Raw genomic sequence first — 23756 nt, forward strand, 5'->3', positions numbered from 1 at the left:
AGCCTGTGATGCGTGTGTGTCCCAGCCTGTGATGCGTGTCTAGTTGTATGGGCAGGGTCTGGGTACTGAAACACAGGGTTTAGAGGACAGACCCAGGGAGAGAACTTGTGTTGCTTGTGCAGAGACAGCCAGAAGGGGCTGGACTGTGGGGCACTGCTCTAGGGTGTGTACGTGGAAGAAGCCTGAGCTGCCACAGAAGTACCATTGTTAAGTGGTGTGCAAAGGGAGGGGTACGGCTGCCACTGAAGCCTCTTTCCCCACTTGCTGAACCCTGTCTCCATGGGATCCAGGGGAGACTCCCATCTGGGCAGGCTCACACTCCCTGGCCATGGCCTCAGTGGCCCCAGGAATACAAGCCAGTGGCTTGCCTCCATGCAGTGGTGGGGCTGAAATCACAGCTGAGCCCCAGGGGCCATGTAATAGGAAGCAGGGCTGAAATCTCTCCCTGCAGCTGCGTGAGCCACAGATTTGCACCTCCTCTTCCAGCTTTGTAAATTCAGCACCTGCAGAACATCCAAATGGACAACGGATGCTCCCATGACTGGGACAGGTCTGGCCTTAGAAGGTATGGACTTTGTGGGCACATACACACAAAGGCTGGGCTGAGCTAGGGTCTGAGCTGCCTCCATATCTCTCACAGTGGGTCTAGGTGTGCAACTACTGCAGTCCTGGGACCTGACTTCAGTGTATCTGCACTGGTGGCCTTGTGAAAACAAAGCCTAAGAGGCACCAGGGCCGATTACCAGCCTATCCAGCATATTGCCAGCACATTCTCGGCTGAGGTGGTCTGAGAGCAGTGACAACAACAGTGTACTCTGTGAACCTGCACAATGGGTGAATGGTGACACAACAGAGCACACTCACAGCTGACCATAGCCAGCAGAGGAACACTCAGTGGCTCCTCTCCCAGTGGGAGTGCTCCAATCCTGCGTACCTCACACCACAGATCAGAAACACAGCTCACAAATGGATCTGGGGGCTTCTACTCCAAATAGGGAGATGACCCTACCCCTGAAAGTGCAGTGACAACCACAGAGCAAAGAGGAGGCCACACTCAATATCCAGTGCATGCCCTGGTCACCGCAACATCAGTCACACCTCCTATCAAGGGTATAACAGCCAGCATACACTGAGGAAAGAGGTAGAAAACATCCATACTCAAAACAATGCTCACACCAAAAAATATTAAACCCACACTGGTTACACAGGGACGTTCCCACATAAAAATAGCCCTCCAAGATCACACTAGATAACCGTTTCTCCTAAACTCATAGAGCAAGAGAAATATAAGTAAAATGAAGAAGCACAGGAACCACTCTCAATTATGAGAAAAGAATCTAAAAAATAATAAATATATATATATATGTATAACTGAATCACTTTGCTCTACACCTGAAACTAACACAATGTTGTAAATCAACTATACTCAAATAAAATTAAAGCATTTAAAAAAAAAGTATGTGGAGAAAAAAAAAAAAAAAGATTGAGAGAATTCCCCTGAAAGAACAAACAAATGAAACAGAACTCTTCAATCTAATAGATACTGAGTTCAAAATGGAGATAATGAAAATACTGAAGGAATTAAGAAAGGCTATCAACAGAAATACAGAGTACTGTAAAAAGGAACTAGAAACTACAAGGAGGAGCCAAGAAAAACTAGAAAATTCATTTGAAGAGACAAAAGCTAACCAAAGGCTATGAATAGCAGAATGAATAATACAGAAGAATGAATAAGTGATCTAGAAAACAGAATAATGGAAATCACCCATTTAGAATAGCAGACAGAAACCCAAAGGAAAAAAAAAATAAATTAAAAGCAACATAAGACACCTATGGGATAATATCAAGTATGCCAATCTACACATAATAGGGATCCCAGAAGGAAAAGAAAGAGAAAAGGGGATTGAAAATGTATTTGAAGAAATTATGGCTGAAAACTTCCCAAACCTAAAGAAGGAAACAGACATCCAGATACAGGAAGCACAGAGAGTCCCAAACAAGATAAACCCAAACAGACCTACACCAAGACATAATAAAAATAACAAAAGTTAAAGAGAGGATTCTAAAGGCATCATGAGAATAACAAAGAATTAACAACAAGGGAACCCCCATAAGGCTGTCAACTGATTTTTCTACAGAAACGTTGCAGGCCAGAAGGAAGTGGTAAGGTATATTCAAAGTCCTGAAATGGAAAAATCTGCAAGCTAGGATTCTCTACCCAGCAAGATTATCATTTAGAATAGAGGGAGAGAGAAAGAATTTCTCAGACAAACAAAAATTAAAAGAATACAGCAATACTAAACCTATCCTAAAGGAAATATTGAAAGTTCTTCTCTAAATAGGAAAGAAGTAAGAATCCATAGGAAGAGAAAATTAATACTGGAAAACAAATCACTTAAATAAGCCAGTACACAGGCTAAAAAAAAAAATTCTGTGAAAGTGATAATAACCTCAGTGAACAGCAAAAGGATGAACATGAAGATGCAAAAGAGGACATCAAAATCATAAAGTGTGGGCGAGGAGAGTAAGAAAATGTAGATTTTTTTTTCTAGAATGTGTTTGAGCTTATATGACTACCATTCTAAGGCAAGTAAATGTAGGAAGGGGTTAACATATTTGAAAAACAGGGCAACCACAAATCAAAAACATACAATAGATTCACAAAAACCAAAAAGAAGAGACATAGTATACTATGAAACAAAATCATCAAACCACAAAAGGAAAAACAAAAAGAAAGGGCACAGTTGGGTAAGGGGAAGCTGGGATGAAGTGAGAGAGTAGCATTGACATATATATACTACCAAATGTAAAATGGATGGCTAGTGGGAAGCTGTTGTGTAGCACAGGGAGATCAGCTCGGTGCTTTGCGACGACCTAGAGGGATAGGATAGGGAAAGTGGGAGGGAGGCTTAAGAGGGAGGAGGGGCTATGGGGATATATGTATACATATAGCTGATTCACTTTGTTGTACAGCAGAAACTAACACAACATTGTAAAGCATTTATACTCCAATAAAGATGTGGGGAAAAAAAAGGGGGGACAAAGAAGAAATATAAAATCAATGGGAAAACAAGATTTAAAATGGTAATAAATACTAACTACCAATAATTACCTTAAATGTCAATGAACTAAATGCTCCAGTCAAAAGACACAGAGTGGCAGACTGGATTAAAATATAAGAGCCTACAGTATGCTGCCTACAAGAGACCCACTTTAGGGCAAAGAACACACATAGATTAAAAGTGAGGGGATGGAAAAAGATATTTCATGCAAACAGAAATGACAAGAAAGTGGGAGTCACAATACTCATATCAGACAAAATAGATTTTAAAACAAAATCTACAAAGAAAGATAAAAAAGGACACTATATATAGGGCTCCCCTGGTGGCGCAGTGGTTGAGAGTCTGCCTGCTGATGCAGGGGACACGGGTTTGTGCCCCGTTCCGGGAGGATCCCACATGCCGCGGAGCGGCTGGGCCCGTGAGCCATGGCCGCTGAGCCTGCACGTCCAGAGCCTGTGCTCCGCAACGGGAGAGGCCACAACAGTGGGAGGCCCGCGTACCACAAAAAAGAAAAAAAAAAAAAAAGGACACTATATAATGATAAAAGGATCAATACAAGGAGAGGATATTACACCCATCAATGTATATGCACCCAACATAAGAACACCCAAATACATAAAACAAATAGTAACAGCCATAAAGGGAGAAACTGACAGGTATACAATAATAGTAGGAGACTTTAACACTCCACTCATATCAATGGACAGATCTTCAAAGCAGAAAATCAATAAGGCAACAGAGACCCTAAATGATACAATAGAACAGCTACATTTAATTGATATCTTCAGGACATTACATCCAAAAAAAGCAGAATACACATTCTTTCCAAGTGCATATGGAACATTGTCTAGGACTGGCCACATACTAGGGCACAAAATAAGCCTCAACAAATTTAAGAGTATAGAAATTATTTCAAGCATCTTTTCTGACCACAATGACATGAAATTAGGAATCAACCACAGAAAAAGAAATGAGAAAGAAACAATTACATGGAGACTTAACAACATGCTAGTAAAAAACCAACTGGTTGGTCAAGAATGAAATCAAAGAAGAAATTAAAAAATACCTTGAGGCAAATGACAATGAAAACACAACCATATGAAATCTATGGGATTCAGCAAAAGCAGTCCTTAGAGGGAAGTTCATAGTGATACAGGCCTTCTTTAAGAAACAAGAAAAAATCTCAAATAAACAACCTAACCCACCACCTGAAAGAATTAGAACACCAGGCACAGTGGATAAGACTCTGCAATCCCAATGCAAGGGGCCAGGGTTCGATCCCTGCTCAGGGAATTGGATCCCACATGCATGCTTCAAGTAAGAGTTCATATGCCACAACTAAGAAGCCCAAGTGCCTCAACTAAGGAGCCAGGGAACCGCAACTAAGGAGCCTGTCTGCCGCAACTAAGACCTGGTACAACCAAATAAATAAACTTAAAAAAAATTAGAAAACCAAGAACAAACAAAATTAGAAAAAGAAGAATAAAATAGCAGAAGGAAGGAGATAATACATATCAAAGAGGAAAAAAATAAAATAGAGTTTAAAAAATAGAAAAAAATCAATAAAAACAAGACCTGGTTCTTTGAAAGGGTAAACAAAATTGACAAATCTCTGTCCAGGCTCACCAAGAAGAAAAGAGAGAGGACCTAAAAGAACAAAATAAGTGAAAGAGGAGAAATCACAACACATACTGCTGAAAAAAAAATACTATGAAAAAGTATATGCCAACAAATTTGACAATCTCAAAGAAATGGACAAATTTCTAGAAACATACAGCTCACCAAAACTGAATTAAGAAGAAAGAGATAACTTGAACAGACCAATCACCAGAAATGAAATAGAATCTGTAATAAAAATAAATTCCTACAAACCAAAGTCCAGGACCAGATGGCTTCATGGGGAATTCTACCAAACATAGAAAGAAGAACTTATATTGATCTTTGTCAAACTCTTCCAAAAGACTGAAGATGAAGGAACACTCCCAAAGACATTCTACAAAGACACCATCACCCTGATATTAAAACCAGACAAAGACACTACCAAAAAAGAAAATTATAGTTCAATATCTTTGATGATATATAGATGTAAAAATACTCAACAAAATATTAGCAAATCAAATCAAACAACACACAAAAAAGGTCATACACCATGACCAAGTGGGATTCATCCCATGGTTCAATATATGCAAATCAATCAATGTGATACACCACATCAACATAAGAAAAGACAAAAACCGTATGTTCATCTCAATACATGCAGAAAAATCATTTGATAAAATTCAACATCCATTCATTATAAAAACCCTTAAGAAAGTGTGTATAGAGGGAACATATCTCAACGTAAAAGCTATTTATGACAAATCCACATCCAATATAATGCTCAATGGTGAAAAGCTGAAAGCCTTCCTGCTAAAATCTAGAACAAGACAAGGATGCACACTCTCACCCCTTCTCTTCAACATCGTATTGGAAGGAAGTCCTAGCCACAGCAATGAAACAAGAAAAAGAAATAAAAGTTATTCAAATTGGTAGGGAAGAGGTAAAATTGTCATTGTCCACAGATGACATGATAATACATATAGAAAACCCTAAAGACTCCAAACAAAAACAACGAGAACTGATCAACGAATTCAGCAAGGTAGCAGGATACAAGATTAACATACAGAAATCAGTTGCATTTCTTTACACTAACAATGAAATATCAGAAAGGGAATGTAAACACACAATCCCTTTTAAAATAGCAACCCCCAAAATAAAATACTTAGGAAAAAACCTTACCAAGGAGGTGAAAGACTTATATGCTGAGAACTACAAAACATTAGTAAAGGAAATTAAAGACGATTCAAAGAAATGGAAGTATATCCCATGCTGTTGTACTGGAAGAATTAATATTTTTAAAATGACCATACTACGCAAAGCAATCAACAGACTGAATGCAATCCCTATTAAATTACCCAAGGCATTTTTCACAGAAATAGAATTATACTAAAAATCATATGGAACCATAAAAGAGCCAGAATTGCCAAAGCAATCCTGAGGAAAAAGAAAAAAGCAGGGGGCATAACCATCCCAGACTTCAGACAATACTACAAGGGTACAGTAATCAAAACAGCATGGTACTGGCACAAAAACAGACATACAGATCAATGGAACAGAATAGAGAGTCCAGAAATAAACTCACACACCTATGGACAATTAATCTTCAACAAAGGAGGCAAGAATATACTATGGGGAAAAGATAGTCTCCTCAGCAAGTGTTTGGGAAGTTGGACAGCCGTATATAAATCAATGAAGTTAGAACACACCCTCACACCATTCACAAAAATAAACTGAAAATAACTTAAATACTAAAATATAAGACAAGACAGCAAAAAACTCCTAGAAGAGAACATAGGCAAAACATTCTCTGACATACCACTGTTTTCTTAGGTCAGTCTCCCAAGGCAATAGAAATAAAAACAGAAATAAACAAATGGGACATAATCAAACTTACAGGCTTTTGCACAGCAAAAGAAACCATAAACAAAATGAAAAGAAAATCTACAGACTGGGAGAAAATATTTGCAAATGATGCGACCAACAAGGGTTTAATTTCCAAAATACAAAAGCAGCTCATGCAGTTCAGCAACAAAAAACAAACCCAATCAAAAAGTGATCAGAAGACCTAAATAGACATTTCTCCCAAGAAGATATACATATGTCCAATAGGCACATGAAAAGATGCTCAACATCTCTAATTACTAGAGAAATGAAAATCAAAACTACAATGAGGTACCACCTCACACTGGTCAGAAAGGCCATTATTAAAAATTCTACAAATAACAGATGCTGGAGAGGGTGTGCAGAAAAGGGAATCCTCTTATGCAGTTGTTGGGAATGTAAACTGGTACAGCCAGTATGGAGGTTCCTCAAAAAACTAAAAAATAGAGTTGCCATATGATCCAGAAATCACTCATATAGGCATATTCCCAGACAAACCTATAATTTGAAAAGATACTTGCACCCCTATGTTCATATCAGCACTATTCACAATAGTCAAGACATGGAAACAACCTAAATATACATTGACAGATGAATAGATAAAGCAGTTGTGGTACATATATACAAGAGAATACTTCTCAGCCACAAAAAAGAATGAAATAATGCTATTTGCAACAACATGGATGCAACTAGAGATTATCATACTAAGTGAAGTAAGTCAGAAAGAAAAAGACAAATATCATATGATATCACTTTTTGTGAAATCTGAAATATGGCACAAATGAACCTATCTACAAAACAGGAACAGACTCACAGAGAACAGACTTATGGTGGTGGGGTGCTGGGGCAGGGAGGACTGTGATTAGCAGAGGCAAACTATTATAAATAGGATTGCTAAACAACAAGGTCCTACTATATAGCACGGGGAACTATATTCAATACCCTGTGATAAACCATAATGGCAAAGGATATGAAAAAATAATGTGTGTGTGTATATATATACATGTATATATATTTATTTGTATGTATGTATGTATGTATATATATATATATACACACACGTAAAACTGAGTCACTTTGCTGTACAGAAAAAATAAACACAACATTGTAAATCAACTATACCTCAATTAATTGGAAAATTTTTTTTTATAAAGAGCAATGGATTAATAGAGAAGTGACAAGCCTCCCCAAAACTGTTTTAGGCTTTCAAGGGCAGCAAACTGTGGGAAGGGAAATACGTGGTGGAAACTAAAAGATGTTGAGGGTTATTTTAGTAAGATTTGTTATATAGATTCCTCTTGGTGGTATCTCTGGTCTGATGAGAGTGTAGATGCATTTCCAGTGATTAAGAGTTAGGGAAGGATAGAGAGCTCTTCTGTCTATACTTTCTCAATTGTCTTCAGATCAAAATACTTCTTATGCTAAAGTGGCATGTTTGGGTGGCATATTTCGTACAACATATTAAATTCGCTACAAATATTAACAATTATTTTCACCATTATTAATTATGCCATCAAATTTATTCTATATCAACTTGTTATAAACCTGGTGAAATCCACAGTGAACATGAAACTCTCTGTTCTTGAGGAGTTCTGCCTGAGAGACAAGTGTCCATCTAAGAGTAGCAATGGTGTGTGATCAGTGCCACGATGAAACCATGCTATGGTTGCACTGAGCTTAATCAACAAAGTTTGCTTTGGGTTGCTGACAAAACATGAGGAGTGGGCTTCTTTCTGAAATTCATCAAATGTGTGTTCTTGTTTCTCTAGACCATAAGAAACCTGTGCTCTCATTAGTAACTCCCAGAGTCAGTAGCTGGATTTCCTCCCATATACCAAGTCAGAAAATATAGAACTTTTATTCATTAATTTACCATGATCCTTTAAACATTACAAGTAAAAAGAATCTGCTTTTTTTGTCTACCAATGGACCAAGTTACATTTTTTCTAATAGCCTAAAATAAAGTTTACTAAAACATCTTCACATATGTGTGTGTCCATGTATTATATTATCCCTATCAGCCGTCTAATTATTCTGACCTGCGTACACCTTTTAAAATAGTCATTCATATACATATATGTTATATGTATACAGCAAAGTGAAGGGGTGGCATTTTTTATAATTAAAAGGCAGATAGTTTTATTGGCACAGATTCTTGCAGGAGTTGATATATTCTTGGCAAACCCTTAGAAGTGGTCTTTCCCTTGCTCCCTGAAAGTTCCTTTTGGATGAACTATTTACTGGGCCAGGAGATATCATCTGATGATCGCACAGCTCTGTGATACTAAGGACAGAGTTAGTTGAGAATTAAGGGGAGGGAGTAATACGTGTCCAAGGAAGGAAAATCCAGAAATGTCAAATAACAACAGTAGATACCATTTATGAGGTACTTACTGTGTATGCCAGGCATGAGCTAAGCACTTTACATGTTTTAGCTAATTATTGCAAAAACTCTAGACTGTAAATAATACTTCCCATTTTACCAGTGCAGAAGAAGAATTTCAGAGAGTTTAAATAACTTTAATGTGCTGTATATCATAGAGCTATGAAGTGCTGGTGATAGGTCAAGAAGCTTAGTGTCCTGGGAAAGAGCATGGATTTTAGACTCAGACATGATTTTAATACTGACCATTTAGTATTTCTTTCATATTTTTCCATTTCTCTTTGTTGTTGTAATTACTTTTTAGATGTAACTCATGTTTTCTTTTCAAACATTTCCCTTCTTTAAACTATCCTTCCTCCCTCAGTAAGGCAAAGATCACAGCGGGTCTTTCGCAGCACACTACGCAGTCAAGTAGGATGATTACTTATATAATCAGAATTTCTGTAAAGAAAGTCCTATTTTGATAAAACAGATATAATAAGGGTGAAAATTTGGTGATTATTCTTGAATTGGGAAAAAGAGTGTGGTGATTTGAGGGTAGATACCAAGACAGACTGCTATGGAAATGTTCTACAGCCTGTAAGAAACACAGGGCTTTCTATCTTCACCTAATTACTTTGGTGCCTATAAAACAACATAATTAGCCCTTTATCTCTTAGAACACAATATATTTGTTTCGTTTGCACTGTCTTTTATCCTTATTGATTTATATTACTAGTAAGCGTAATATTTTACAGTATAACAAGCAGCTTACTATTCAGTTATATGATTTGGGAAGAAGACATAAAGTTTAGACTTTCTTCTTCCTGGTCCAGTGTGGGACAGATTACATATCTATCTATACACACACATTTATGAAAATACACATATATCTCTTCATGTATTTAAACATACATACATACATACATGTATCTCAAAAATGTATAGACAAGTGATAAGTACTCAAATAGCAAGAATGAAACAGAAATGTTTTCATAATATTGTCAGACATAAGTTTTTCTCTGAGTTGACGCTTTGTGTGTTTATAAAACCACAGGAGGGCAAAGCTGGTGTGGTTTATCTTCAGTCTTCACTTATTCACAGCTGCTCACTAGTAGCAATAATAATAATAATTATCACTGTAACTTATCCTCATTTAAAAAGTGAATAACAATTTTTAAATTCCATTGAAAAGGAAAAGCAAAGTTTACTGGCTGCATTGGGGTGGGTAGAGAGGTTCAATTAAATATATATATTTTAAATATAACATCAAAATTTTACGAGATTAAGATACACATCATTTAAAATGTTCTGTGGTGTGTCTGTATCACAGTTATTTGATTTACTTTAAGGATTAAAATATCATTAATTTTTGCTCTTTCCTTGTTACGTGTTTTCCTTGCCTTTGGATTAAACTGTTCAATAGTTTCATTATTTTTTATAGGTGCATGAGAGATTAGTGTTGAAGCTAATTACTGACTGCAAGTACCCAGTACACTTTGTTCTGATAAATAATTTTCTTCTCACTTTGAAATAAGTAATTTAAAATTTTCATTGAACATTGATTTTTTAAAAAATATTTAATTAATTTATTTAGACTGTGCCGGGTCTTAGTTGCAGCACACAGGATCTTTTAGTTGCGGCATGAGTACTTCTTAGTTGTGGCATGCATGCGGGATCTAATTCCCTGACCAGGGATCAAACCCAGGCCCCCTGCATTGGGAGCGTGGAGTCTTACCCACTGGGCCACCAGGGAAGTTCCGAACACTGATTTTTAAGGGATGAATTATCTGAAAATTCAGATAAAACTGAAAACCTAAATAAAATTGAATATGCTTGTTTGAAATTTATATATTCCTACATTCAGTTATTTCTCAAGTTGGCAGAAAATTTGTATATATACAAACTATTTCCATTTGGTTTTAATTGGATTCTTATGAGTGTACCTAAAATAACGGGAAAAGTCTATATTATAGATGAAGAATTATCAAATGTAATTAATTGTGGAAAATAAGAAAGTATAAAATTACAGAGTAGGCTCTGATGTCCTACTTTATAAGTCTATCACTTTTTTAGTATCTTTATATTTCAGACAATTAATGTCCAACATCTCTAGGTTATCTCTGAGAAAAGAAAGATAAAATATACAAAACTATTAAAAATTTTTCATTTTGAGGCCTTTGAGGTCTTGAGCAAGAAAATTGGGAGATTCTTTGAACTTCAGGGTTTGTTTAACTATGTTAGCCACATATGCAAAAGACAATAGCCCTGAAACTCTCCTCTTTCCTACTTAACTCAAAATTCAAAAATCCCTTTGGAACTGAGACCACTCTTGTAATTCCTTTGTATTCCATATTGTACTTGGTGCTTAATAAATACTTCATGAATGAGCTCTCAAGGTAATTATTTTTCCTTGATTTCTATCAACTTTTACTTTAAAAGTCTTCTCAGATTTTCATAGGTATGATGAGATTAGTGCAGTAGTTACTATGTTCTTTCTTCTATTTTTATCCAAATGTAGACCATTTTGGATCTGCCTTATCTAAGTATTAAAAATATCAAAATTCTTTAAAATCTGTAATGTTATTTAATTATCTTAATGCACTTTATGACATTAAACAGTCAGCTCACAGACTACCTGACATTTACATAATTTAGACATATCTCTTACTGGAGTTCTTGCTTTTGTATGGCTCAGATTCACTTAGTGATGTTGTTTTTAGAATATTGGATTAATGTGTCTGCCAGAACATTCATTAAGTATAGAACAAAATTTCAAGATGACTCATATCCAGATGTCCAGTGCAAAGAACCAATTACTTTTTTCCTTCTATATTTAAGGCCATAGTTTCCCTAAGGGTTCAGTTAAGAACTGCATGTATTATTTTTTGCATATATTAAATATTAGGCTTCAAGAAAGGTGGCTATAGATTAATATAACTCTACTCACTGAATAAAGTACTTTAAAAACTAGTTTGTATTTCAGATAGTGAACTTATGTCTTACAAAAGAACTAATTAAATATCCAGAAACAGAGTTATTTGTGAAAAATGCCCATAAATTCTAATTTTTTTTAGTGTAATTTAATTGATTAATAACAGATTGGGCCATTGCTTAAACAAACAGAGACGACATGGTCTAGAGCATCAAGTGAAGAGAAAACTTAGTAGCTATTCTGTTAATTCAGATCCATAAACAGGAAAACTAGAGAATTTATAATATACAATTTAGAAAGGATTACTGGGGTTGACTATACTCTAATTAGCAAAACTAAATAATTATGACTTTCTCCCTTTGTTTTGATAACTTGGTTTATACTTCCATTGATTAATTCAAGAAACCTATACATTATTATCAAGCGAATGGGCTAAATAATCTTACGTAAAGTAGGGTCTACAAGTAGGAAGCTAAGTCATGACAGACCTCTTTTATTCTGGGCTCTGAAACAGCCCAATCCATTGTCAACCTAGTACTTCAAGCCACAATAAGCAGTCCATGAGAGGTGGGACTCAAGATGATACCTATTTGCCCTTCTAGTTCTTAAGAGTAAAGGTTTGACTAATGCCCAAAGGGTAAACATCCCTTAATCTGACACAATCAGAACCAGTAAATGGTCAAATGATAGAAAAAGCGGTCTATTTTTAACCGAAACATTCATCACCAATCTTTTGATATAGGACCAAGGACTTTTCTTTGAGTTCTGTTCTGGGAATTGGAATTCTGGATTTACTTTCCTATTTAAGCCACACTAATGCTGCATCATCTGAGATTTCCAATTTCAGTTTCCTTATTTTGGAGCAATAAATAGGTATTTGCAAAACAATCTGAATGCAGATTCTTTCTCCATTGTCACTGTAGTCCTCCCCTCCCCTTGCTAATAATCTTTTCAGTTATCTCTCCACATATAATTCAACAACACTCTCATTTTGTCAATTCATCTCTGTGAGTCTTTCCAAAGCGTCAGGTTCGTTTTCACAGGAGTAACTAACTTTCTTTCACACTTAATATGTCATTTAGATCATGTAAGTTTGTATATAATAACATGTGGCTGGAAGAAGCTAATTTGGGACCAAACCAAGACCTCTTGGTAAATGTAAAACTCACCAGAGGGAACTGCTGAGTATGCATGGGTGTCACCCAGTAGGTTTAAGTAATGCAGCAGGGAAAAAAACATATACTCCTATAAGGTATCCCAGACCTGTTGCATCTGAATCCCTTGAGAATTTTTTTAAATGTCTCAGCTTATTCTTATACACATTCAATTTGATAAACACTGCTGCCATATTATAGAGTAGTTGCTAACATTTAACATAAGGGGAAAAACTGCCATACAGTAGAACAGCAATTTCCAGGGTAATTCCAAGAGAACCCTGTTGAAATACACTCTTCCTTCCTGTCACTAGTGTAGTAGATATTTATTGAGTTGCAGTTTTAATTTTTTTTAATTAAAAAAAAATCTTCCTGGTATCAAAATTTCTTTCCTATGTGAGGGTAATTCCCTGTGCGCTTGGTGGAAAGCAGGGCTTATCTCCCCCACAGAAGGTGAATGGATCTAGGTATTTTGTTCCTGGGGTACAGGCACATGACCTAAGTTCAGTCAATTGGATGAGCTCTCCTAGGACTTTATATCTGAGAGAAGTGAGGCAAAGATGTAGGGGCAGTTCAGGATTATTCATGCTAGTTGTGGATTAACATTCTGGCAATGACAGAGCAAGTGTTAAGAGACAGCAATGCTGCCGTGGTGGAGAAGTATTCTCAATGAAGTGGTGGCAGTGGGAGTGTCTGAAACATCAATGTCCTAAACATGTTGCTAAGCAGAATCTTGGCAGTACTCTATGATACTCAGCTTCCCTTGGTTACTGCCTTCTTCTCAATGTTTTTCATCACTTCTGTAAACTATTACATGTACACGTAGTCATATATTTACATATATACACACTTTCAATAAATGAATGTTTTTTCTTAAATTAGATAAAATTAGTGTTTGACTGGTACAACCAAATGTACACCTTCTTTGAGTCAGGTACCTGGGGAACCCTTTTGACCCTCTGATACCCATGGCTGAGAGCCATGGGCGAATGCATCTTCTTTTAGAGTTCCCAAAGCAAAGAGCTGATGTTTCTACTATTTACAGTAGTTTTGCTCCCCAGGGATGATCCTGGGGTACTTTAGGGTTAATGACTGAATGCATAAGAAAGTTTTCAGAACTAAGAAGTATATGGAAACATATGTGACAAAATGTAACAACATGGCTGAGTTTTATGGGGTTTGTCTTCCATTCAAATAGCAAATATAAAATAATATGATGATACTCTTTTGGGAAAGGTCTCCAAATACAGCAATTTATTTTTTGTATGCAGCAAGCTAAATGGTTTTTAGTACACAAAGGAGAAATAGTAAAAGATGAGCTACTTCTGAAAATGGGCAGGAGAAATTATCCTTCTCATGAAAATTTAAAGAAGATATTTTTGTTATCTTCAATTTGTTTTTAAGGTAAAGCAATTTATGAAGGTGAAAAAATTCTACCATAATAAAGATCAACTGACTTAAGTTGTATCAGCAACTACCCCAAATTAAGGTTCTCTCTTAAACTGTGATGAAAGAATCCTAGTCACTGATCTTCAGCCAGAATCTAAGTATCTGTAATTTTAAGCTGATTTGTATCCAATTTGGGTAGAAATGGATATGCGTGTTTGTCTTACATAATAGCTTGCCGCAGCCTACTACTTGAATCATGTAGCATATGGAAAATGTGTTTAGCTTCTTGTAGAATTTCACAAACCAAAACAGAATCTATTTCTATGCACATGGCTTGTTTACAGTCATTATAAAAGTATTACTGTGTTGCTTACTAGTTAGAAAAAGCAAATGTTGGCACATTGCAGACTCCATTGCACTGGTCTTTAAGAAATATATGTATTGCTTTCGAGTTAAAAAAAAAAAAAACACAGTAATTGCATGTCTTGTGCTTTAGACCCAAACATTATTTTTAGGATGTATTTTTATGCTTCCACATGATCTCTCTTCTAGATATTTTATACTAGTTATGGCTGAAGTTTTATGTAAATATATTAGAGATTGTGCTCATGCTTAAATGAACTGTCATTGAGGGATTAATACTGTAACCTTTATGAGCATGTTTTATTAATCTTATCATTAAATTGAATATTAATAACATTTAACATTTAATAAACATAGAATGTGTATATAGGAATGTATTTCATGCCAGTGGGTTTTGAATATGTCAAAAGGTCACTATGCCAGCCCCCCACATCATTAAACTTACTTCTCATAATGTATTAATTGCACTGGTACAACACACTGAAGGGGCAGTTCTGGATAAAAATGATTGTAATATCTTTGTTTGCCAGCATGCTGAGCAGTATGCCCTCAAGAAACAGAAGGGTTTCATACAGCTTTTGAAAATATTTTTGCACTCTTAAATTCTGGTAATATATTTGCCATTAAATGATTTATAATGAAACTGAGAATTAGAGGAAGAGAATTCAAAACTATGAATATTATGAGAGATGATTAAATATTTTTATTATACTAATTTGGTTATTCTTAATGGTAAAGCAGTATAACTTGCCTACAAAGGAATACTATTTTAAATGATTAAGTAATTAAAATATACTTTAAACTACTTTTATCCTCAAAATACTAAACCAGTTTTTATCTATCTATCTACCTACCTATTTAAATCATTTACCAGGAATTTAAATATGTTTGATAGGTATCCTGACAGTAAAAACCCACCCCTTTTTTTATGGCAATTAAGGATTATGTTAACAGGAAAAAGTAACTTTTGTACAGCTCTGTCATGAAGGAGAATACATGTGACCATCTGAGGCAGTTTCATCTTCATCTGGGAAAATTCCATGGCTATATCAAGCTTCCTCTCTATGAGTTGGTTTCTTTTACCACCCCCTCCCCAATTTAATCATAAATATAAAACTAATAAAACTTATATTTAGGGAAACTTCCATTAGGTGTTTTGCTAATTCTATTTTGTTTGTCATTTTGATATAATAACAATTTTTACACATAAAACACATGTACATATGTCTATGTATATACATATATAATTGCTTATTTTAACATGGCACAGTGGCTACTTCTGAAAAGCTCTTTAATTGTATGAAGGCTGTGGAAATATCAAAAGGGAAATCTCTATTTCAAGGAGTACTCTCCTTGTAAAAGTAGAGCCACATTTTTCTCAGAGTACAGCTCACAGCCAGATCACTGCTCATGACCCACTTGCCTCTTCATTTGGAAGATGTTTTTCTCCCTCCTATATCCAGGGGATATATGTTTCTTAATACAAAGTTTATACCTGAATTCAAGGATATTTGGAATATAAAGAATATCCTTCTTGCACAGCTCTAATTCATAAAATGCCAAGTATATTCATAAGTACAAAGATTAAGGATATTGGATTATTAGGGATAGTTCCCATTTCAAATAATAGGTTTTGAAAAAAAAATTACTGAAATAACCTCTGAGTTCAAGCATCTTCTGCTTCACTGCCACCCACCATGTACTATTATCAACTGAAATTTTTCTCCAAAGACACAAAATCTATTGTTTTGAAGTGAGTTAATGCTTAAAAGGCAAAATAACCTGAATTGATGTAGTTTACACTGACATTAGAGGGTCTATGAAATTTCCATCACTGAACAAAGCCTGATAAAAATGTAAGTCAGTCAAATCACCATGATTGAAGACCTCCTATATTCACAACACTGAATTAGACCTGATAAAGAAGGAACATATTTCTCAACGCTGATATGTAAAGCAATGATATTATAATATATCCTTAAAAATATAGGGATCAGGGTCCCACAACAGAGGAGAAAAGATGCTGAAAAGATGGACAAGTGAGTATCTTCAGAAACCAGTTGGATATTTAAGGGAAAGAAATGACTTGCAGAGTTCTGTCATGGGTGATTAGGTAGATTTCAGTGTCCATTCACCATTCTGTACCACCATCAGAGTACAGAGTGGGACGTTCAGGAGAGGCTGAAGTAGTGACGCCTGGATGAGCTAGGAAACAATGGTCCAGAACTCTATATAAAACTGAGGTCAGTGCTAGGGTAAGTGTAAATTAACTAAACCTTGCACTGTGGCCCTTTCAAACAACTATCATTGTGTAACTGACATCTTTGTCAATTTTCATCTGGACTAAGTCCTTCTCTAGGCTTTATATTACAACCAAAGTAACTATTCCAAAATAAAATCTAATAATCTTTCTTTCTTGCTTAAAAACTTTCATTAGTTTCCTACCGCCCATAAGAAAAAGTGTAACCTCCTTAGCTTGGTACAGAAGGCCTGGTAGGACGTGGCCATGGCTTGCTCTGCCAGCTCTTCTCCTACAGCTACCCACTGTGGCCTTGCACTCTGGCCATACAGAAACACTGGCATTGATACACTAAGAAGAGCAAGCTGTTTTATAAATCCATACCTTTGCATATGCTATTCCTCCTGCATAGGGTGCTGTCTCCACTTTCTAGCTTGTTTCCTTTCTTATACCCTTGTAACTGGTAATTCCCATCATCCTTCAAGATGAAATTATAATATTCTCCATGATAAATGTTTCCAGCAGCAATCCTTCTTCCGTTATCACTGGACCTTACATTTCTAATATGACAATTAGACAATTATTTTAATCATTTATATATCTACCTCTCTTATTAGACCATGAAATTTCAGCTATTTCAGGTGGTTTGGGTTGGAAATAAGTCAAATGATGCAATAATCCATAGCTTTCTACCAAAATGTATTCTTTCTATCTATCAGTGAATAAAAGGAAGCTCTTTAGACTTGCCCACGGCCAAATTCCTCTTTCTCAGATATTTGGATAAATTTCAAGTCACCGTCTTATTACACACACTATACTTGAGAAGAATTCTAAATGTCAAACATATACAAAGGGAGAGAGAATAGTATAATGAATCCATTACCCCATTTCAACAATTATTAACTAATGGTCAGTCTTGTTCTACCTGTGATGTCCATAGCTCCACTCTCCTTTTTCCTTCCAAATATTTTGAAGCAAATCCCAGACGTAATAACTTTTCATTTGTAAATATTACTGTATATTTCTAGAAGATAAGGACACTTTGAAAACATACTGATGATACCATTATCACACCTAAAATATTAACAATTTCTTAATATTAACAAATCCTTAATTAGTATTCAATTTTGTACTACTCATTTTTAAAAATTGTTTGTTTGAATAAAGACCTAGTAAAGTCTATACTGGATGGGTTGACATTTCTTTTAGTCTAAAGCAGCAGTTCTTAACTGGGGGCAATTTTGCCCTATAAGAGACAGTTTTGGCAGTCTGGAGACAGTTTTAGTTTTTACAACAGCTGTGGACTGAATGTTTGGGTTCTCCCAAAATATGTGTGTTAAAATCCTAACCTCAATGTGATGGTATTCGAAGATGGGCCTTTGGGAAGTAATCCAGGTTAGATTAGGTCATACACAGGTGGGGCCCTCATGATGGGACTAATGTCCTTATTAAAAGTAGACATGGGATCTCTCTGTGCTCATGCACAAGGCCATGTGAGGATATAACTAGGAAAAGGCCTCTCATCAACAATCCAACCATTGGATTATTGTTTAAGCTGCCCAGTCTCCGGGATTCTGTTATAGCAGCCCAAACTAACTGAGACAACTAAAGGAGGGGTGCTGCTAGTACCTAGTGGGTGGAGGTCAGGGATACTGCTAAACATCCCACAATGCACAGGAAAGCTGCCACAATAAAGAATTACCCACCCCACCACCCCACAAATGTCAACAACACAAGGTTGAAAAGCCCTGGTCGAGTGGTTCCTCCTTCACCTATTTATTACAATTTATTCATTGAATAAACTGGGTCATTTGTCCTACAGGATTTTCACAGTATTTTGCTGATGACAGACTGTGGTATCATTTTTATATTTTTCTGTCCCTTGTATTATTAGCAATTAGATTTAGAAGCTTCATCAGATTTAGATCAATTTTTTAGCAAAAATAATTGATTTCATAGGTAGTACTGTGTACTTCCATCAGGAGGTACATACTGTCTGATCCTCTCTCATCACTAGAGGGAACTTTTGATGATCAATGTCTAGATCCATTAATTCAATAGAGGTCCCAAAATGATAATATTGTATTCTTATAATTTCTTAATTTCTTAAAAACATAAGTTTCTTGGAAATATTTTTTACAATGTTTGATATGAAAATAGCATGGTGCATAAAACATTTACTCATTCTGTATTTCTTTTCAGAAATATCCTGTACCACCTTGATGGGAAGACAAGCCAGTTTTCAATACTCCTGGAGGCTTGGGAACACTGCAAGTCACTTGCATCAAATGAGACCCTTCAAGAAGCCCTGTCAGAAGTATTGAACAGCATTAATGCAGCTCAGGTTTACTTCAAAGCAGGACTTGATGTGTTTGAGAGTGTCTTAGCTGGAAAGAACTGAGAAAACTCTCAGCATTTGAAAACGTTTGTTTACAATTCCTCAAGTGAAAGCTCTAATCTGACTAGATTTTCTGACATTGGAGACTTTTTCCCTCCAATGGCTTTTGATATAAGTATAAAGCTATCCTTCCTTTGTATTTTTTAATGTATGTGTAAAAAGAGCATTTTGCACATTTAATATTTTTTCTTATATCTAGATTTCTGATTATGTAAAAGCAAGTTATTGAAATAATACTTAAGATTTATCTATTAAAAAGAAATCTGCTGTATCTATATCTATATATATCTATATATCTATAGATATAGATATATCTATAGATATATAGATATATATAAAATATTTGGGGGGGAATTTTCCAAGAAGTTCTGGACAATCTTCGCTCCTATGGATAAAACACGTAGAAACAGAAATGATTCCCTATGTTAGAGCTTTAGTGACCTAGTTTCTGTAATAGAAATGAAGAGTTGATATGGTTTCAGATTAACTTTCACTATCAAGTATTCAATATGAAGAACGAGTATTCTGACTGAGTGATTGGTTGACCAAAACCACTTTGAATGTGACTATTTTATGAAGTGAAGTGCCTGTTAGTAACACAACTAGATGTAGTAATACACTGGTTATGAAATTGTATTTTTTTAAGTATTAAGGAAAAAAAAAAGAGCCATAAACATTCCAGGGGAAAATCTCAAGGTAGCTGCACAGAGCAATATAAATGTAAATTTTTTTCCTAACAACTTATAAGGTGACTAGCTTTGAAATTCCTAATATGTCTCAGTTGATTTCGGGAGTGATGTATGTCTTGTGAGGGAGAAAATATTTATTTCTTCCTGTGCTGTTTCTGTTGGAAGCACTGAAATAGAGCTACTCTAAAATGAAAGCATCTCACATTGCTCTTCCTTCATGTACTTTTCTGAAACTCCTTGCTGTAAGGCAGTTTTCACAGAATACCATATAACTTCCACAGGAAAGTAGCAAAGTTTCTCTTTGAAAACCCAAAATATCTTAAAAAGCATCAAATTGCTATTTCTGCCACTAACAAAAAGGACTCCTTAGGAAAGAAATAGTTATTTTGATCAACGAAAAGCTCCTTAATTCTACAAAAAATCTTTTGATGTTTTTTCCCTTCTTTATCCACATGTGACTAAGATGACAACGTAGAAAATATTCATGCTTCTACTTTTAGGCAGAAAATACAGTGTTACTATACTTCAGTTCTTTTCTCATGTTGAAAATGAAGCTTTTCATACTGACATTGTCATTGAATGGCCTTAGTACCCACTATTCCCCGAAACCACAGAATTCCATTAGGTGTTTAAACTTTGAGCTTACCTTTAGAAATTGATTTGGTATTTGACAAAGCAATTCCCCTTAGGAAACATATCCTCAGAATATTTCATGTGGATTATTTTTCTCTAACACAACATTGGAACACACGTCCCCATCATACGCCTCCAGAGCAACTTCATAGACAGTGTCTATAGGTCTAAGTCTTCACTCTTTAATGGATGAACATAAACCTAATCTTAGTTTAAAGGGAAACTGAAGTTGAAAGGAGAGAATTAATCAGCATTGATTGATTTATAAAGGTCAGCTGTTCCTACCATAAGTAATGCTTATACGCTCAAGGCAAAGAAGAGAATTGAGGCAATTAGCTAGATAATTCAAGCAGAAATCCATTTTCATCTGAATTGCCTGTGTGCACATGTTTTACATAAGAAATGAAACTACCTTATAATATATATTTCGTAAACAATGCACTTGTGTGTCTGAAAGTATCTGCCATGTTGAGGAGTGTGTATAGGAAAGGGCTAAAAGACCAAGATCCCACAAGCCTCAATGTCAGTGCCCTCTCTTGCTACACAGAAAACAGCAGAAAAGAGGTGGGAGAAATACACATATAGTTGCATGTCAGGTCAAATAATAGAATCCCTTATACCAAAGGATCAGAAATAGTGAATCAAGGTTCAATGTATTCATTCTAGTTCTTCCTTTGGAGCTGAATTTGAAACAAAGAAAGACAAATAATTATCAGTTAGGTAGTTTATCATTTTACAACAAAATCCTAAGTAAATTCACTCCCTTAGTTTCTAATAGCATTGAGAGCACAAAACACTTGTGTTTGTATATTTTTGTTTAAAGACTGTGTACTTAGCTAAACCACACTGCACAGATCAAAATCTCAATATTCTGTATTTTTTACTTCTACATTATATGGTATTCGCTACTTGAAGACTGAAGTTAACTCTGGACTAACATTTTTATTAGTCTATTTAAGAGATGATGTGAAGAAACTAAATTATAATTAAAAGAGATGTCCATCAATTATATAAATGCTGCTCTACATCTTTGACTGCAACAAACCTCTTAACTAAGAACATTACTGCTATAGTCTGATTACCTCAGGGTTCCTTTAAATTTATATCATTTAAATTTTTCCCTAATAGATCCAAGTAAATAAAATCCTTTGCACATTAAAATAACAAGTGTTTGCAGTGAATTGGTAGTAGGTTTAAATTGTTGTTGAGATATCTGGGTGCCTGGTACTTCCCACAATCCTTCATACGTAGTATTGTACCAGGACATAATGAATCATAAATGATTATTCTCCCAAGAAAATGTGGCAGATGTGCACCACTGCAATTTGGGTTCAGGCAGGGCACACGTGGGATACAACCCTTTGTGAAAAAGTATAGATTCCAGAGTAAAAGGAAGCCTGAGACATTCTGATCTAAGCCCTAGAATGTTACCTTCAGTCAGGAAAGCATCAGCGTTCCCATCAGATACACTAACTGCATACAAAGTGATTAAGGAACTGGGGTAGAGTCACATATTCAGTTACTAGCAGAAGTGCTGCTAGAATTTAAGCTTTTCTGCTTTCTCATGCAGTATATAACGGGGTTATAAATGTTCTTTTCCAGTACACTCTATATAACCAGCCATTCTATCAGATGATGTATGGGCTGGAATCACTGCTTTTTAAATGAAGAACTATTTCATTCTCTGACTATACCTAACAAACGAAACTGTCCCAGGGAATCCACGCAAAAGGCACAAAGCCTGGGTACTTGTGGGGAGGTGGAGAGTCTCTGCATGACACCAGCAGTCAGGAAGGAGGGTATTAAGTAAAATGCTCTTATGAGAGGACATTTTAGCCCTATATTAAATCAGCAGTTTAAATCAGTATTTCTGATTTGGGGGAAGAAAGCCTAGGAATCTTTGTCTTCAAGCAAAATTTCCCAAACGATCCTTATGCATACTGAAGTTTAAGGATTTCTAATCTACATTAATCCTGGGTCCTGAGAAAACATCACTTGTTGATGTACTAAAGAAACTGAAAAGTCACAATAATAAGAGACGCCTACGGCTTTGCTGTGAATGGCACCATTTTAAAAAGAGGGAGAGAGAGTAACCATTGTATCTCTCAAAAAAGACGCAGGCACAGCTAAAGTCTGTGCCTACTACAGGTCAGGAACTGTTCGAGATTTAACCTATTTGTTTTTTCTAATGAATCCTCACGACAACTCATTTAAAAAAATGAGGAAACTTGGTGGAGTGGCTTGCCCAAAGTTCCACAGCTATAAAGACTGGGTCCAGACCTGTGTTCTTCACGCTGTGTGCTGCAAAAAGTTAAGAAACTTTTGATTATAGAAAGTGATATGATTGAAATTTTTAATGTATTTCTGCACCACTGATCAGACTATGTCATCTGCCATTTCACTGGTTTAATGGAGGAGTTTGAAGAAACCTATGCTATCATTCCTCATTATGGTAGCCCACCCCAACAATGTTGGACATATGTAGGTAACTTAGATCTATAAGAGCATTAAATATAAGTGCACCATTGTAGAATACCATGACAACTAGATGAAAAATTATAACAGACCACAAGCTACATCTCATAATTTCCTCCGCAAAATGTCCATATAATTTCACTGGGGGAAAAAAAAAAAGACCAGGTTCTGGGATTTACAACCACAGTTTTATATCCTCCTTAAAACACAGAATAACTAATTGACTTCTTAAATTACATAAATATTCCATATATAGTAGCTTTCCCCCTTGCAAAGATAGGTGTTACAAAAATAAAATGATGATCCATTACCATCTGTCCAATGATGAATCGGCATCTTTGCCTCAAATGAAAAACTATTTTTGTAATTAGTAGACCTAGCCAAAAATGTTCTCATGAGATATTCTGTGTTATATGTAATTACTCCAAAAATTAAGCTTTCTCTGTGGGTAGCACATTGTCATCTCATTGGTTTAAAGGGCTATTTAAATGTGCCTTAATTACACGTTCCTTCAATAGAAAGGAATTACATTTTAAACTGCTAATCCATGTGTTGAGTGGAAGGGAAATGGGTCTAT

At 35.6% G+C, this 23756-nt stretch overlaps 1 protein-coding gene across 1 annotated transcript in view; it reads left to right on the forward strand.

The window, feature by feature from the left end:
- Positions 1-19385, forward strand: part of NAALADL2 (N-acetylated alpha-linked acidic dipeptidase like 2) — a gene marked incomplete at its 3' end in the record, with an annotated part of 1060707 nt that extends 1041322 nt beyond the window's left edge. The window contains exon 14 of the mRNA XM_082654140.1: positions 19187-19385. Within this exon, the coding sequence (XP_082510266.1) occupies positions 19187-19385 (199 nt within the window). The remainder of the gene's footprint in view (positions 1-19186) is intronic.
- Positions 19386-23756: the final 4371 nt, after the last annotated feature.

The sequence above is a fragment of the Grampus griseus genome, assembly GCF_964374135.1.
Source record: "Grampus griseus genome assembly, chromosome: 5".
NCBI classification, from domain to species: domain Eukaryota; kingdom Metazoa; phylum Chordata; class Mammalia; order Artiodactyla; family Delphinidae; genus Grampus; species Grampus griseus.